Raw genomic sequence first — 16,004 nt, forward strand, 5'->3', positions numbered from 1 at the left:
GTGCCTTAATGTGTATTTCCAAAACAAGATCCAATTGCTTTTTGGTTTTGGTGTTTTGGGGGAAGGAGTCTTCCTTCTTGACAAACTATGGTTAGACCAACATTGTCCTCATTAAGAACAAGAATAGGCATGGCAGCATTGAGAAACACAGTCAAAATACTTCATGCTGTTTCATATTATGAATGTGCTATGTGTATGAGAGCTGGAGTCTACTGCACTGTGATCAACCCTTGGGCAAGCAAGGGGGATTCTGTGCCTGGAGCCCTAAGACAGCAGCAATAAAACTACTGAAATCAGCACATTATTTCTTTGTATATAATGTCACAGTTACATGAGCCTTAACGGGGAACCAATGAGGTACAATATCTGTGATGTATTTTTCATCTTCTTGTGAATAACTTTAACAAAAGCAGATCATCATCATTACAAATCTCAAAATCGTATAATGTGAGCAACCAGAGATTTAGTTTTCATGTTCTCTGATAGATTCCAGCATACTTGTAGGGGTCTGTGGCTGAGTAATACAACTGTAGTTTATAGTCTTGCACCCACCCATTTTTCTTGACAAAGTATTTGTTGTAGTTTGATGTGGAATGAATCTGAACTGCTGTTGCCATAAAAGAGGCTTGCCTGAAGGCATCCCAGAGCTGATAGCGCATCTTTGTGGCACCCAACATGCTACATGTAGAGTATCATTCATCATTTCTGAGCACTTCTACATCAAAGACAAATGAACTGAATGTTCTTAAGGGTATTGAGGTGGATTTTTTGAAGGACATGAGCACTTAGAAAAAAATATTTTGCAAGGCTTAGTTGCAAATGCCATAACTTGGGACAGTGGCATGATGTGGGGCAGGGATGGATTTGTAGTATGAGGTTGCTAAACAGAGTGTGAATGGTGAGTCACGGATAAGGGCTGGGGTTTTCAGCCTTGCCACAAGGTAGTGGTTAGGGAGTTCTAGAATAGTTTGGGGGCAAAGATGGTGTATAAAGGGAAGTGTGTTCAGCTGATAACAGCCAGAGGAGGAGATGCCTTTAGGCTGGCAAGCAAAAATACTTCAAATAGATGTGGAAAGTTCAGGGTTTGGACCTGTGAAGAAAGGCTAAGAGAACTGGGGTTATTTAGCCTCAAGGAGAAGAAAAGACTTAGGCGGGATCTTGTCAATGTACGTAAATGGGAGGGGGTAAAGACAACAGACCCACGCTTTTTTGAGTGGTATCCAGTGAACAGACAACTGGACATAGCCCTGAGCAAGCTGCTGTGGTTGACCCTGCTTTGGGTGCAGACCAGGGTTGGACTGGACAGTCTCCAGAGGTCACTTCCAACCTCAGCTATTCTGTGTTTCTGTTTAAGTTGTCCTGTGCAACAGAAAATAGAGAAGAGCCAAGTGATTTGCAGGAGGTCTGCTCTGTCTGTCTTAGATGCTTTTGGATACGGTATGAGCAGAAGGGTTGAGGAGACGTGTAAACCACAAATAGGAAACCTTGGCTTTTCTGGGTCAATATTTAACATGACTGCTTTCCTCTTTACAGGACAGGGATTTGGAGAGGCTCCGTCGGAAATGGCTGTGTGCCTTAACAAAGCGTCAGGAGTATCTTGATCAGCAATTGCAAAAACTCGTTGGGAAGCCTGGTAAGCAAAATACTATTAACCTTAACAGTAGCGATAGTTTGAGAGAGACATGCACACACTTCTTATCTTAATATATTGTAAAATTTAGAAAAGAAGTTAATGGAGAGTTTAATCTCAGAACTCACCATTGATTTACTTTCAGCAAAAGTTAGAGAAGTCTATATAAAACTGTTTGTTGTTCTGGTATACTGCGTGTTTCTTCTGTATGCACTGAATTTCTGAGCAGAGTGAGATTTATTTTGTTACGGGTGATAGAAGATCATCAACACGTGATAAAGGCCCTGAGTAAGAAATGCACTCTATTGTCCTGACTGACATCCTGCTTCTCCAGATAAAACAGAAGATGATGCAGACCGGGAGGCACAGCTTTTAGAGATGAGGCTAACACTCACTGAAGAAAGGAATGCTGTAATGGTTCCTTCTGCTGGCAGTGGGATCCCTGGAGCTCCAGCGGAGTGGTATGAACATACATTGCCATGTGCAAGAATAAATGTAAAAATGATGCATGGTCTGTTCCTGGCTTGGCTTGTTGCCATTTTTTGATTTCCTTCATCTGGCCTCTGTACACTGTATGAGCAAAGTTGTTAAAATAGGCCTCTTGCTTAAATTATTTTGTTAGGCTGTGTATCTGAAATCCAGAAATGCTATTTAGTAAACGATACTATTATTGATCCGAGTGTAATTATGACCTTCTAAAAAAACAGAATCAATATTTATTACCACTGCACTTACCATTTAAAAAAATTAGCTAATATGTTAATTACCTAGTTCATTCACTTAAAAGGCTGCTCCGTCATAATAAAACTGCATCTACATGAGCATTTTGTTGCACTCCTGGTTTGAGCTTAGTCAGTTTAAGCAGCAAGTGTTCCATGTAACTTTCTAGACATTAAAAATAGTAAACTACTCTAGACTGAGATTGCCGTACCATAGCAGCTGTGAGTAACAACTGCAGATAAGGAAGCAAGGTTGTTTCACTTCAAACCTCTTGTCTTCAGTTGCTCTCAACTTTCTGCAGTTTTTTCCTGAGCAAACCTCTAACAGCATTTATTGATGGAATTCAGTGTCACGGAGTTTTAAGCTGAAGTTCATTAAAGCTAGTACTTCTGAAACATAAAAATTGCAAATTCTTGTTGGAAGCATGTCAACTTTCACATCAAAGTGTTTGACTAGGTTTGAAAACAGTGGAGCTGCAGGAAACTTCCTTGAGAAAAAAATCTCTTTTGAACATGTTTGCACCAGCAGAAATGTTTACTATAATTCAAGCACTTTACTTACTACATAAGACTTTAGCCTGCTCTTGTTCACCAGGTCCAAGCCCTTTTTTTACAACTAAGATTGTAACAAGTAGTCTTAAAGTCTTTCGTGCTTCATGTTACATTTTTAGTACCATATTAGTGTTGTGTGGCTTAAAATTGCTAGGCCACAGAATATTTCATTTCATAACCAAACAAAACACCACCTATGTTACCCCTTTTTCCATGATATGAAAGATGCCTTAAATGGCAGCTTTGACTCTTAAATATGTGTGTTTCGTAAGAAAGAGGAATAACTGTGCAGTGTGGCAGCATCAATGGTAGTTGAAAAACTTTGACAATGGATTTTCTGATTCTCACTCTGCTGTCTTCACTGCCATCACTAATGCAGAGTGGTTTGCATTTAATAAATGTGTGTGTCAGCATAAATAAACTTGATTTTGCTATTAGCATTTTGGAGGGGGAAAAGATTTCTGAAAGCAGAGGTCAGAGAACATAATTCTAAGATAGCTGGTATAAAAGAAATACCAATTGAGTTGAGTCTTGGAGTCTGCAACAGTAAATTAAAATAAAGCTGTTTGCCAAGGTTATCAATGGTCTGGCTTAAAATTGCAGTTGTACTGAATGTAATGTACTGTGGGCTTGTATCTCATAAGGTATGTGTGCTGGGTAAATCTGCGTTACTTTAAATGCCACCATTGTCCCTGTCGTGCATTTTAGGACTCCTGTGCCTGGTATGGAAACCCACATTCCTGTTATTTTCCTTGACTTGAATGGTAAGTGGTTCTTAAAATGACAGAGTACTTCGGAGCTAACTTTGTACTACCAATGACATTGTAGCATTTAAGCAAGCTGATAAAATGAAGAAATGCCTGGAATGGCAGGTAGATTAATTTGAGAGTGCTCATTTTTCACTGGAACATACTGTTTAATGTTTCAAAATACACGGCATTGTGTATGGAAGAACCATAGGTTTTAATAATCTCAGTGTTTTGCAGATGTTTAATAAGTAAAATAGAAACAGTAAAATGAATACACCTCAGGGAGTGAATGGCAAAAGGCAGAGTAAAGGCAAAATTGTTGTTGGGAACATTCTTTCTGAGGTCTCACGAGGATACAGCACTGATGCTATATCCTATAATTTCTTTACTGATGGCTTAAAAGAAAATGTGAAGTTACTGGTAATAACCTGCATTATCAAAATCCCATGGGATTATAAGATGAAGTTAGTTTTACAGAGTGTGATCCTATGTGTTTCCTTAAACAACGTATGTTTCAGTACATCCAAATAGAAAATCCAATTCAAACAGTGTGTTTATCAGATACTTCTGTTAAAGATGGGAAATGGTAGCCAAGAAAGTGGCAAGCCTACAGTAGTCTAGGGGGCCAACAGTGCCTCATCAGTTGAACAAATCCTTGTTAAGATGTTTAGATGAGCATTAACACTTGGGTTAGAAGCACCAGGTGCAGGTGGGGAGGTGTTTGCTGCAGTGCTGTTTACATTTATGGCTTGTTCGCCTAAAAAAGCACATTGGCATATCAAATGACTTCAGAGAGGAGCCAGTTAATAATTAATTCATGGTGAGGGACTCGAGCCAGGACAGGTTGAGCTTCTTCTCAAAAAACAGATGAAGGGTTTGTTTAATCATGATCTGAAAGTACAGTATTTTTACTTGTTCAACCAGTAGCTTATCTTTATTTTAAAAAACCCACACCACCTAACTAATGCTGAATGAGCAATGTACTTAGTGTGATTGAACAGTAGTGGTGAAAATACACCTGTGGGCCAGGAGGCGATGTTTGCAACGGGAGGAGCCTCCTGTACAATAGAAGACTTCATAAAGCACTCTTGAGTCTGTGTCCCCAAATCTTTGTGCATGCTTTCTGTATAGAAATGGGACTCTTCAGAGTGAAACAATGCAGGGAGCTTTTCTTTTTTAGGTAGAGTGTAAGTACTCAAGCTGGGGAGTTAAGTGATGTAAATGTGATTTCATGACTTTCTGGATGTTTTTAAAAAGGATAATTGCTTTGTGCCTCCTCACCTGCATTCACTTTTGTTTCTAGCTGATGACTTCAGTTCTCAGGATAACCTTGATGACCCAGAAGCGGGTGGATGGGACGCTACTCTTGTTGCAGAAGAGGAGGAGGAATTCTTTGAACTGCAGATTGTGAAGCATCATGATAGCGAGGTAAGCAGAGATGCAGACCAGTATATTTAGTTTAGAAGTCTTCTAATTGTTCTCTCTATATATTCAGATATAAAAATAATGCTTCAAAGATGGCATACAAAGGATACAACACTTTTTTCTTATATGACTGACTTTGTGTGTTCAAGGATATTTGCTAGTATAACCATGATTTGGAAAATAGTAAGGATCTTCCTTCATCTGTATCCAAGCATTACAAAAGCTTGAGATTGAGTTGTGTTTAAAAATAAACCCCCTGAATAAGTTGGAATACTGAAGTCCCCAGCTGAAGAACTAAGTGATCTCAACTGTTCCTGCAGTTAACATACTCGCCTCTGCATTGTTACTTTCATTACACTCAATTTTGGCACATAACTCATAGCTTTACAACTTTACAATTGCTGGTTTATAATTTTTGCTATTAAGTTTAGAATCTGTGATTTATTTTTTTTATCTTAAAGTTTTGCTCCTTACTCTGAAACTTATGTCTTTTTATATTTTTAGAAGAGCTTTATTCCTGATGGCTTTGGTAGATTTTTTTTGTTCTGTTTTGTTTTTAAAGCCTGGAAAGATGTCTACCAGGCCGTTTTTCTTATGGCTTGAAGATAAACCGTTTACAGCTTCAGTAACACATTTTAAAACATTCAAGAAGAGAAATTCCAGGTTTTGCTGTATACTGCTAGAAATGTTTCAGCAAAGTTATTTCTCAAATACAGATGGGAGAGTTTGTGTGTGATGGAAGATATTCACTGCAATCTCTGTTGCTTTCTGGTTTATTTTAATAAATTAGGCCAAATAATCCTGTAGTTCTGCATATTTTATAATTTATTTGCAGTGATCCTGAGTATTCAAAGATCTTTTTTCAAGAGGAAATGTTCCAGACTTCAAGCAAGTTGGCATTTTTAATCCCAGCGTCTTCATTTGGCAAACTAATCTTGATTTTTAAATGGCCTTTTCTAAAGTGTAGGGATTTTTCTTCACAGGGAGTGAAATGGAGAAGCTGACTCTCAAAATTTATGTATTATGTATTTTTGTTAATTATGCTTAATTAATTACAGTTAATTATACACCTAATTATGCTTATTAGAGGATACATTTTTTTCCTTTGCAGGTGAAAGCAGAAGCCTCATGGGATTCCACAGTCCACGACTGTATCCAGCTCAGTAAAGGAACAGCAGCAGATGAAAGAGTTTACCTTATTGTGAGAGCCACTGTCCAGCTCAGCCATCCTGCAGAAATGCAATTAGTGTTACGCAAGCGCATTTGTGTTAATGTGTATGGCAGACAGGTATATCTTTTCTAATCCTTCACATTTTTGCTCTGCCCCACATTTATCACTGCTTGAAGAGGGGAAGGCTATGATTTGTGCAATATGCTGCTGCTGTGACTTATTTTCTTACATCTACCTTCATCTCTGCCTGAATGGAAGTACCATATCAATGGCACACACAGAGACTTGAAGCTGCCAAGTAATTTTCATAGTATCTTTTGTATTGCATATGATAATGCAGCTTTTTTGTAAAGGCTCAATGGCATCCAATTATGACAGATTTGGTATTATTTGTATTAACTACTAAGTGCTTTATCCCCAGTCACTGGAAAAAGTAGGAAGAGTTAACTTCTTGTGAGCTTGGAGTTCATGTTTTGCAAAAACTGTGCATCAGGAGAAACTTGTGTGTTTTCCTGCTCCTATAAGATGGTCACACATTGCTGCTAACCATTTCTACTTATGCATCCAGATATTTAGAGATAAATTAGCAATAGTTGGAGCAGAGGTCCTCTTAATGTAATTTGTCAAAGTTAATCACTCTTGGTCTTTTATGTTTTCCAATTGTCTTGTGCTCTTGTGATAATGTGTAGATTAGAGCAGGATGTTTGACAAATGGAAAGCAGAAGACTGTCATTCCATTTGCAGCGTCATGTCCTACAAAATATTTAATTCTTGAGAAAGATGGTGAGGAAGAGTTTGTTCAGTGTCGTCTCGGAAGCCAGCTTCCCCTAGCAGTGATAATGACAAAGCAGAAAACCCGAATTGTTATTCTGTTTGCACATCTGTAGCTAAAATCTAAAGCCAGAGCAGAAGAGGTGTGGTCACACCCTGAAACCCTGTAGGCAACTCTAAACTGCTTTCAGTGCTAGGATTAGAACTACAGTTCTTGGTGCTTTGATCAGGCAAAAGCTTTTTCTCGGAAAGGGAGCAGTGAATTTGTTGTCATATAGAATGGAAGAGTGCATTCAATAGGTAAATTGAGCATGCCAGTAATTACAATTGTATTAAGTCTTCATCAGTTCTGTTTTCTACGGATTTAGTCACTGATGTGTTTTACTTTTACTCGACACAGAATCTTTGGCTTTCTTGCTAGTTTTCTAAAAATCCTCATCAATAACCTTTCCTGGCTATTCATCTCAGCAGCATCTTTGAATGACTCATCTCTGCATTAATTCAACAGTCCAGTTCTTAACCCTGCAAGGCGCCAAGTCAGCATAAACAATGACCATGCCCCCTTAAATCATTCTTCATAACGATCTCTTTGGTCAAGAATTTAATGTCTGTACTTGTCAGTATTCAAGACAAGTCACCTAGGGCTCTAGTAAAAAAAAGCAACCCCTCACCTTTAGAGCTAGCAAATGCTTTGTGTGCTGGTTAAGCAGTCACCTTGCAAAGAAGGAAGTTAATTCTATCCTTTCTCTGTATCTAAAATACAGAAAAGCAAATTATTTGTCTCCAGGTTAAAATATTTGACTCTTACATATTGGCTAGCCTTTTGGGTTTGGACTTCTTTCATTGTAAACTATATTTACATCAGTTGAAATATGTTAGAATATGTTTTCCTTGAAGAAAAAAATATCTTTTTTTCTTCCCCTCCACACAGGGTTTTGCACAGAGTTTCCTCCGAAGAATGTCCCACCGAAGTTCCATTCCTGGCTGTGGTGTCACTTTTGAGATAGTCTCAAATATTCCAGAGGTGAATAAGAAATCAGACTATCTGAAACTGGCTAAGAGACTCTAACTCTGTGATTTTTCCCCTTATTTTGAGCATGCTAGCTCTTGCTGCTGCAAGCATAAACTATGGGGTTTATAAAAGATTATCAAGCGTATTCCTTTACATGCTGTGACTTAGCAGCAACTTAGCTCTTATCAGTGTCACTGTGTATTTTGTTGAGTGAGCATCTATTTGCTCAGGTCCTTGAAGAAACATTTTAAAGAGAGAGAAAAAGGAGGAGTAAAGATGGGTGGGTGAAGTGCCTCATGTAGGGTGCATGAGAATATGTAAAAAGGAACGAAGTGGCTTTTTCTAAGTAACGTTTTTATGCAACTCTTGATTCCTGAGCATGTTCATAGTTAGATGCTAATCCTTTCCTTCCAAACAGATGCTCTATCAGAGCACTTGTAAAAAGCATTAACACATGAAGAGCCGAAAGTCTGATTGCTGCCTGACTCTGCCTTTTATGTTCTGCTGTATTTAGCAGTCTGTGTTGAAACATTTCTCAGGCAATGGTCTATTTTTTTTCTTGCAAATCACTTGAAATTTTGTTTTCCTCACAGGATAGGTAATGCCCCAAGCATGTTTGAGCACTAATTAATTACAAAATATCTGAATGCAGCCTTTTGTTAATCAATAGCAATGTCTTACTGTGAAACTCTCAAAAAAACCCCAACAAACAAAACCCGAACCCAAACCAAAAAACAATAACCACGTGTAGCTTGAGCAGTCTGTGACTGTGCTAGGAGCACATCCGAATCTGCCCCTGAGCTTAAGGGCAAACAATGTTGGCTCTGTGCTGTGTGTTCTAAAAATGTTTTTTCTTCAGGACTGATGTGGGAGACTTTTCTTTTATTTTAAAAGGATGTAATTTCTTCTCCTCTCCCCAGGATGCTCAAGGAGCTGAGGAGCGGGAGGCACTAGCCCGAATGGCAGCAAACGTTGAAGATGCAGCTTCAGCTGACTCTGAAGCCTATATTGAGAAGTACCTGAGGAGTGTGCTGGCTGTGGAGAACATTCTCACCTTGGATCGTCTGCGCCAGGTCTGTTTTTAATGCTGTAGTCGACAGCAGAGAATATGCTTCCCAAGAACAATGTATGGCAATGCAGATGTTCTTGTAAGTGCATACAATGGCTAACAAACCAACCGCTTCAGTGCATACCTCAGCCTTCCAAAGTGTGCACATGGCAGACATCCAAAGGAGCAATGCAGCTGTCTTTACAGAGATGTGCTCGCTCAACTACCTGCAATATGGATGGATGGGGCTGGGAGCTTTACGTTAAATGTGCTGTTATGGGATGCTGGGTTTGTTTTTAAGACTGTGCATTGCTAATTATGGTTCAGAAAAAAGTAGTTGTGTGGCATTTCTTTTGCTTTCTGAAGCTTGGGCTTTAGCTAATAGTTCCCAAAGCTGCTACTAGATTTCTAGAGTTCTGGTCATTTTGCCCATATTCTATCTTGAAGTAACCAAACCCATTCTGTCAATAAAGACGACATTGGTTGGATTAATCTCAAGTACTGTAACTTGATCTGTTTACCAGGAACAATACAGGAGAGAAAAACATTCACTGAAAATTGTTGTGATATAAATTATGCAAGCACAAAAGAAAGTTATGCAAAACAAGCTAGAGTATGTGCCTGCCCACTATAAATTAATGGTGAAGTGTGATGCACTCTAAGTATTGAAACCAAGTTTCCTGTCATATATAATTAGTTTAAAGGATTAAAAGAAGAGCTCAGCTAGGAAAGGGAGTCTTACTTTTCGCATCTGTAACAGTCATCTCCTACAATCAGAACTAGCCGTAAAATCTTACGTGTGCCAATCAGCAAAATACTAGATATTGAAGTTTATCTACTCTTACGCTTCTATCCATGTTACGTGCAAGTTTTAGATTATAGTAGACCTTGCAGACAGGAGCCTATGCAATCAGGCAGTTTAGAAACATTTTTCTTGTATAGACAAAACTATCCTGGGATTATTGGAGCTTAGATTCTTGCAAAACATGCATATTTTCAATTTTGCTTCTCTATGATTGGCAGGAAGTTGCTGTAAAAGAGCAGCTGATGGGAAAAGGAAAACTCTATCGCAGGAGCCTGAGCTCTCCCAATGTGAATCGGGTGAGTATTCCATGCTGGCATCAGCAGCATATTGAGGGCAGCAGGTCCAGTCCTTCAGTTGCAGGTTCCTGTGATGCCAGAGTCATGGAATATAGCAATAAATTTCCTTTTGTTTGACCCTTCTATTTGTCTGTGCTGTTTGTGAGCATGTAAATTGCTAAGTGAAGACAAAATCTCCACATATTCATGCTTTCATCATACAGGCTGGTATGCTTGAAAGCACCCATAAATCCAGACTATCTGAAAAAACAACGTAAAAAGAACTTGTGGTGGTGTGGGTTTTTTTCTGAACACTGGAGGTTTTTTTCATTTATCTATCTAGTTGAAAATTATTTTTTCTCTTTTTCTTTACAAGATTTGAAAGCAAGTTACAAGTATTTACTGATCTTAAACTTTCTAACAGCATTGTGCATAAGAAAAATGAGGTTTCTGTTGTCCAAAATTTGGAAGGAAATCCTTTGACAGAACTAGTATTCAAACTTGTCAAATCAAATGCTCCTTCCAGGTCAATAATCAGGATTTCACCTTTCATCTCTTGGATTTCAGTTCTGTTTTAACCACAAAACTGTTTCTTCTTACCCTTCCTTATGTTTGTCAAGAGGCATATTGTATTAGTTGTTCGAGTTTTTGTTAGGAAATAACTCTGCTTGTCTTAATTATTTCAGCTTTCTGGAAGCCGCCAAGATTTAGCACCCCCTTATAACCTGAGCAGTAACCGGGTAAGTGTCTGCAGGTCTCCTGGGAAATCTGTAGGAAAAAAGTAGCTACAGTGACTACGCTATCCCAGTTACAGGGGCATAAGTGGGAAACATCTGTAAAAGATGGGGCACATGCTTGTGTCCTTGGGACTGTTCCTAGGGCATACCTAGCTTTGGATGTGCTACACTAGACCTCTCTGGGAAAGTTCCCAGGCCTTCGTCAGTCAAATAGTCCTAGCTGCCAGCTGCTGTGGGATGTGTCACGGCAGACCCAAGTTGAGCAGATGGGATTAAACATAGCCATCCCTCACGTTTTTCTCAGTGTCCAGCTTCAGAGCTCTTCCAAAGCTTTCACCTGAGTGGACGCAAACCTTTGGGTAAGGGACAAATTTGGGTTCATGTGTAAGTTCAGGTCCACCTCTAGGACAGAATAGAGGCCTATGAAGAGAGTCCCTGACCTTCAGAGAGAAACCAGCAGTCATAAGCTTATGGTGGGTGATATTTCAGCCCATTACACTCCTTAAAAACAACAGTATAGATCAAAAGTAATTCTTTAAAAAGTGAAAGATTAAATTTAAACTTATTTTCCAAATCCTAGATAAACTAGAAGGTCTTATCCTGATAGATATTCTGCCCAGCAAGCGTGTAGTCATTTTAAAAGGCAGAATCTAGTGGTGACAAGGCATTTTAATGCATAATGCAGTTGCACGGAATAATAGAATTTTGATGTAGTGCTCTAGCATTGGTTGCTAAATCTGCTACATCTGATCCATGTAGAGAATGCTAAAATATGTGCAGGTGATAAAGTGCTTATAGCAACTTCTGTTTGGAGAGAGCTGTGGGATGTTTCAATATTGTAGGTTTTTAAAGCAAAAATTAAAGACCAGAGTTCTTAATGATTTGTTTTTCTTCTCCCTTCCCCTCAATGATTTCTCTCATTGCATGTTTCAGAGTCCAAAGGTCCCAGCAGAGGTAATGCATTAGGTCCACCTAATGAGTGGGATAATAATTTTATCTCACTATAAAGTTTATTTTGCTCACTTACACGCTTTTACTTCCTGCTTTGAAGATGCTGCTGGTGGTGTCTCATTTGCATAGTACACAGCAAACAAGTTTTTCCATTGAAAAGCCTGTCATTAATGCAGTGTGAAACTGGTACAAATGAGAGAAGTTTCTCCTTCTTGGATGTATCTTATGGTTTGTTACAGAGCTATAGCTATTTAATGCCATTTCTTACAGTTCTTTGGACAGGTTGAAGTTATTTCAGAAATGGCCCCATCTCAGCTTAAAAAAAAAAAAAAAAGACACGAAAGCAAACAAATATATGCCAGTCATGTATATTAGCCTTGAGATGAAATACACTTTGAGTTTCTTCCAAATCTTTCTCAGGCTTTATGGCTTCAGATAGTTCAGTGTTAACAACTCTTGATTTCTAAGAAGGAATAATTTTAAATTAGTACTGGGCCAATGGAAAACATATGCATCCTTGCTATCACGTTAACCCTCTCGGAGGAATGACTGTTTCTCCCCTTAGTTGTACCAAGCTCTGCTTAATCAGAGTTAATTGGTAGTGGTTTGCATGGGGTTTTGCAGCTCTTCACCATGATTGATGTATCCGCTGGCAAACACACTGTACTACTGTAAAAAATGGACCTGCGGTTATGTAGCTTACCTCCTTGCTTGCAGCGTGCTTCGTTTCAAGGCACTTGTTGCTCAGGACATGACAGGGTGCAAACTGCCCCATTAGAAATTTCTGGGTTTAAATGGATCTCTGGTTCAGTTTCCATAGGGAGACAAATGAAAGCATTTGTAATAACCGTGAAACGTTAAACAAATGTTTAAATGTTCCTATAGCACACAGACGTTGTAAAGCACACTTTAGTGATATCAGTCCTATCTATTTTAGCATAAAGGATCTGAGAATGCCTTGATGTGGGGAGTTTCAAATAAGTTAGGTGTCTTTGTCACTTGCAGAGAAATTTAATGAGTAAGAAGTCTTCTCCAGTAGTCATAAATCGTTATTTTATCAGGAATTTGGTTTTGTTTACAAGTGACTATAATAAGCTAATCTCAAACAAATGGTTTATTCTGTCATAAGAAGTATCAGTCACAGGATAGTAACAGCATCCTGAATTGGGTGCAGAACTATCTGTCAAGCCTGCATACTTTAATATTAGTGGAAGCTGCTGACATATTTCAGAATACTCCTCTCTTTAACGTTCATTTCATTAATTCATGTTTCTCTCTAATTTTAACAGTATTATTCCTTGCATTCCTGCTGTCTTTACCATGGATTTTTAGTTTTGTGGAAAGGGCTGTCAAGTCTCATTCGTCTATGTAAAGCACCATTCATACTGGTAACGTTATGAATGTGAATGTTGCTTCATTCTTCATCACTGTGATACCCAAGACTCATTCCCCTGTAAACAAGAATATTAGACAAGTTGGAATAAGCAATAAAGATGGTATTGGTGCAAATAAAACAGGCAGATCAGAAGTTTCCAGAATTAGGACCCAGATTCATCTTGCAGCCATAGTTGGATCTTTGTTACTACAAATGTGGTTTGGTGGTCACACCCCCATAAAGAGCTAGAAAAGCCCTTCTCCAGGACTGGAGCAGAAGTGTGGGTTTGGCACATTCTGGAAAAGCATTAAAGAATATCTCTGTGTACTGATACCACCAAGAGCTTCCAAAGAGCAGGATGACTCTCACACTGAGGTATGCATTCATGTGAAATATTTACGTCACCTTTGGGATATTTTGTAATAATAACTTACAAGATTAAGCTACCTAACTGGCCGAGAGGGCAAGGAGATGTTTTCTAAATTTACTTCAGAAGATACTTACAGATATCTCGTATTAGGTTAACAGGACTACATTTGGTCTGACCTCTAAGTTATATCTGCTTGCTTAAATGAGAAGACGCCAATTTTTGCTCCTGTTACCCCTACATATATGGTTACAGGAGAGTGAGATGCATTTTATTTCAACTTGCACATCAGCATGTGTCAGATGATACATGAGTATAGTCTGTTAGTGGTGATCTAAGATACGGAGCTGGTTTTTTGAGTTCCAGGGTGCTTGCATTAGAAGGTTAACAATTCAGTTGACTCTAAACTGCATGAATTAGACGCACAAAGAATGGAAGGCACCTCTGCCTTGTGTTTACAGGTCTTCTTCAGACTATAATCACATTCTGATGAAAAATTTCATGAGTTGTTCTTAAAAGACCTTTGCACAATAGCCATTCTGTCTTTGACAGTCATGCTTCCTTTCCCAAAGGTCCAGTAGTTTGTAGCTCAAAAGCCTTGTATCCAAAAATGAAGTAAGACAAGATTGTGCCACTTAACCTTCAGGTTTTACCAGGAACCAGAGTTTTTTCAGCAAAATGGTACCATGTAGATCAATTTGAATAATCTCGCTGTTCATGAGAACAAGTGCCTTTTGTCCTAGCTGTATGCTTGTATTTAAGTGCTACATGGTCACCTTTTCCTAAGCCTTTTCTGAACTGCTAAAATAATAAAACACAAGAACTATTCATTTCTCTTACCCAGTGGCTGCATTGTAATGGTCTGTCGAGTTCAAGAAAAGAATTGTTGTCAGGTAAAGCCTACAGATGACTTAGGTAGTGATCACCCATATTTACTCTAAAGATTTTGTGCATGTCGGTGCTGACCTGAAATAAATTCCCCGGTGTTTTTCGTGGAGGATGTGTGAAAGAAGGGAAGGCAGAGGAGAAGGAGAAGGCATTACAGAAATAAACCACTTTATAAACAGCTCTGTATCAAAATATATCAAGGGACATGCATTCTTCTGGTGGCTATTTTTGATTTGTTAAATTAAGTCACTTGACCTCTGTTTGGTCACTTGGCAGAGACCAAATATATTCAGAAAATGATGACTCCTCTGGGCAAATGATTTACAAGCTTCCTTCCTTTCTCTCACCACCCTTCTTGATAGAGGAAAGATTCACAGCACTTAAATAATACCAATTGCTTAGACTTTAAGTGTTTCAGTTAGTGAATGCACAAAGCAATCATGTGAGAGTGCTGTATAACATGCATATGAGAAACTTAGGAACTTCATCAAGTTAATATAGTTAATAATTCTTCTATTTTTTTTCTTTGTGAGATTGAGATGGGTTATCTTTCAATCCGGCTTAGTAAAATCAATCATTTGTGAACTACCTCTGCACATTCTTCGTGCAACAGTTGACCCTTTCAGTTGTCTCCAGTGTTTTCTTTTGCAAATGTTTCTCTCTTGCCCTGATTTGCCTACTTTTTAATGGTTTGCTGTCATCTCAGAATTGAGGCTCACATTACCCCTAAAAAAATCTGACCTTCAGTCTAAAATGATGATCTTTCTGCTCTCTCCAAAGCAATCATTATTTAAAAACCCAACATGCCTTAAGTGCACGACCGGACAAATCCTTTTCTCAAGTGCATATTCTTGTTTTCAGGACCTTCATTTTATTCAACCTGGCAAAATATCTAAAATTATATGGAAAAGGTAGTCACCCATAATATCAAGGCTGAAGCAAGATTTCCTGAAGATGCTAAGAAAAAAGTCTTTTCATAAGGAAAAAGGCACTAAACTCTGCCATTCTTTTTGTGCAAGTTTAATATTCTGAGACTGTTTTGTTCTGTTTCTCACCTACTTCAGTTTTGTCCATCATTTTCCAAACAGGTCTAGAAAGTCAAGATACTTGCCTGAAGCCCTGAAGCTATTTTTTGTTGAAACAGTCAATGAACAGCACTTTTACTCAAGAAATCATGATTCAGAAAATTATTCAGTTGTTCTTTACCTCCGTTGAGTCGGTGTTCTAGTAAGCTAGTAAGCTTTCCCATAATAGTCTTTGTTTCTTATGCCTCTGTGGTCTCTGGAAGCACTTAGAGTTGGCCTACAGATAGAAAATTATTAAGACATGTCACCTTTATCCATTTGTCTTTAGTAAGTGGATCATTATCCTGAGATCCAAAAGTAACGCTAAAAACTTTATGTCCTCCAAAAAAGGAGCCTTCAGATGCTTTGCCCTCCTCTCCCATAGTTCTCTTTCTTAACCAAATGCCAACATATACCAGGCTGATGGCAGACCAGACCAGAAGGCAACAAAACCAAAATGTATTT

At 38.5% G+C, this 16,004-nt stretch overlaps 1 protein-coding gene across 5 annotated transcripts in view; it reads left to right on the forward strand.

Annotated features, from left to right (window-relative positions):
* Positions 1–16,004, forward strand: part of KIF13B (kinesin family member 13B) — a 133,131-nt gene that overhangs the window by 92,346 nt on the left and 24,781 nt on the right. For 3 of the 5 annotated variants that reach the window (XM_027811533.2, XM_027811537.2, XM_027811534.2), the window contains exons 27-36: positions 1,534–1,633; positions 1,965–2,091; positions 3,610–3,665; positions 4,954–5,078; positions 6,187–6,363; positions 7,949–8,041; positions 8,950–9,102; positions 10,101–10,178; positions 10,844–10,897; positions 11,828–11,848. In XM_027811533.2, coding sequence (XP_027667334.2) covers positions 1,534–1,633; positions 1,965–2,091; positions 3,610–3,665; positions 4,954–5,078; positions 6,187–6,363; positions 7,949–8,041; positions 8,950–9,102; positions 10,101–10,178; positions 10,844–10,897; positions 11,828–11,848 — 984 coding nt within the window. The remainder of the gene's footprint in view (positions 1–1,533; positions 1,634–1,964; positions 2,092–3,609; positions 3,666–4,953; positions 5,079–6,186; positions 6,364–7,948; positions 8,042–8,949; positions 9,103–10,100; positions 10,179–10,843; positions 10,898–11,827; positions 11,849–16,004) is intronic. The other 2 variants (XM_027811535.2, XM_027811536.2) reach the window with 1 other exon arrangement.

The sequence above is a fragment of the Falco cherrug genome, chromosome 6, assembly GCF_023634085.1.
Source record: "Falco cherrug isolate bFalChe1 chromosome 6, bFalChe1.pri, whole genome shotgun sequence".
In the NCBI taxonomy this organism is placed as follows: Eukaryota; Metazoa; Chordata; class Aves; order Falconiformes; family Falconidae; genus Falco; species Falco cherrug.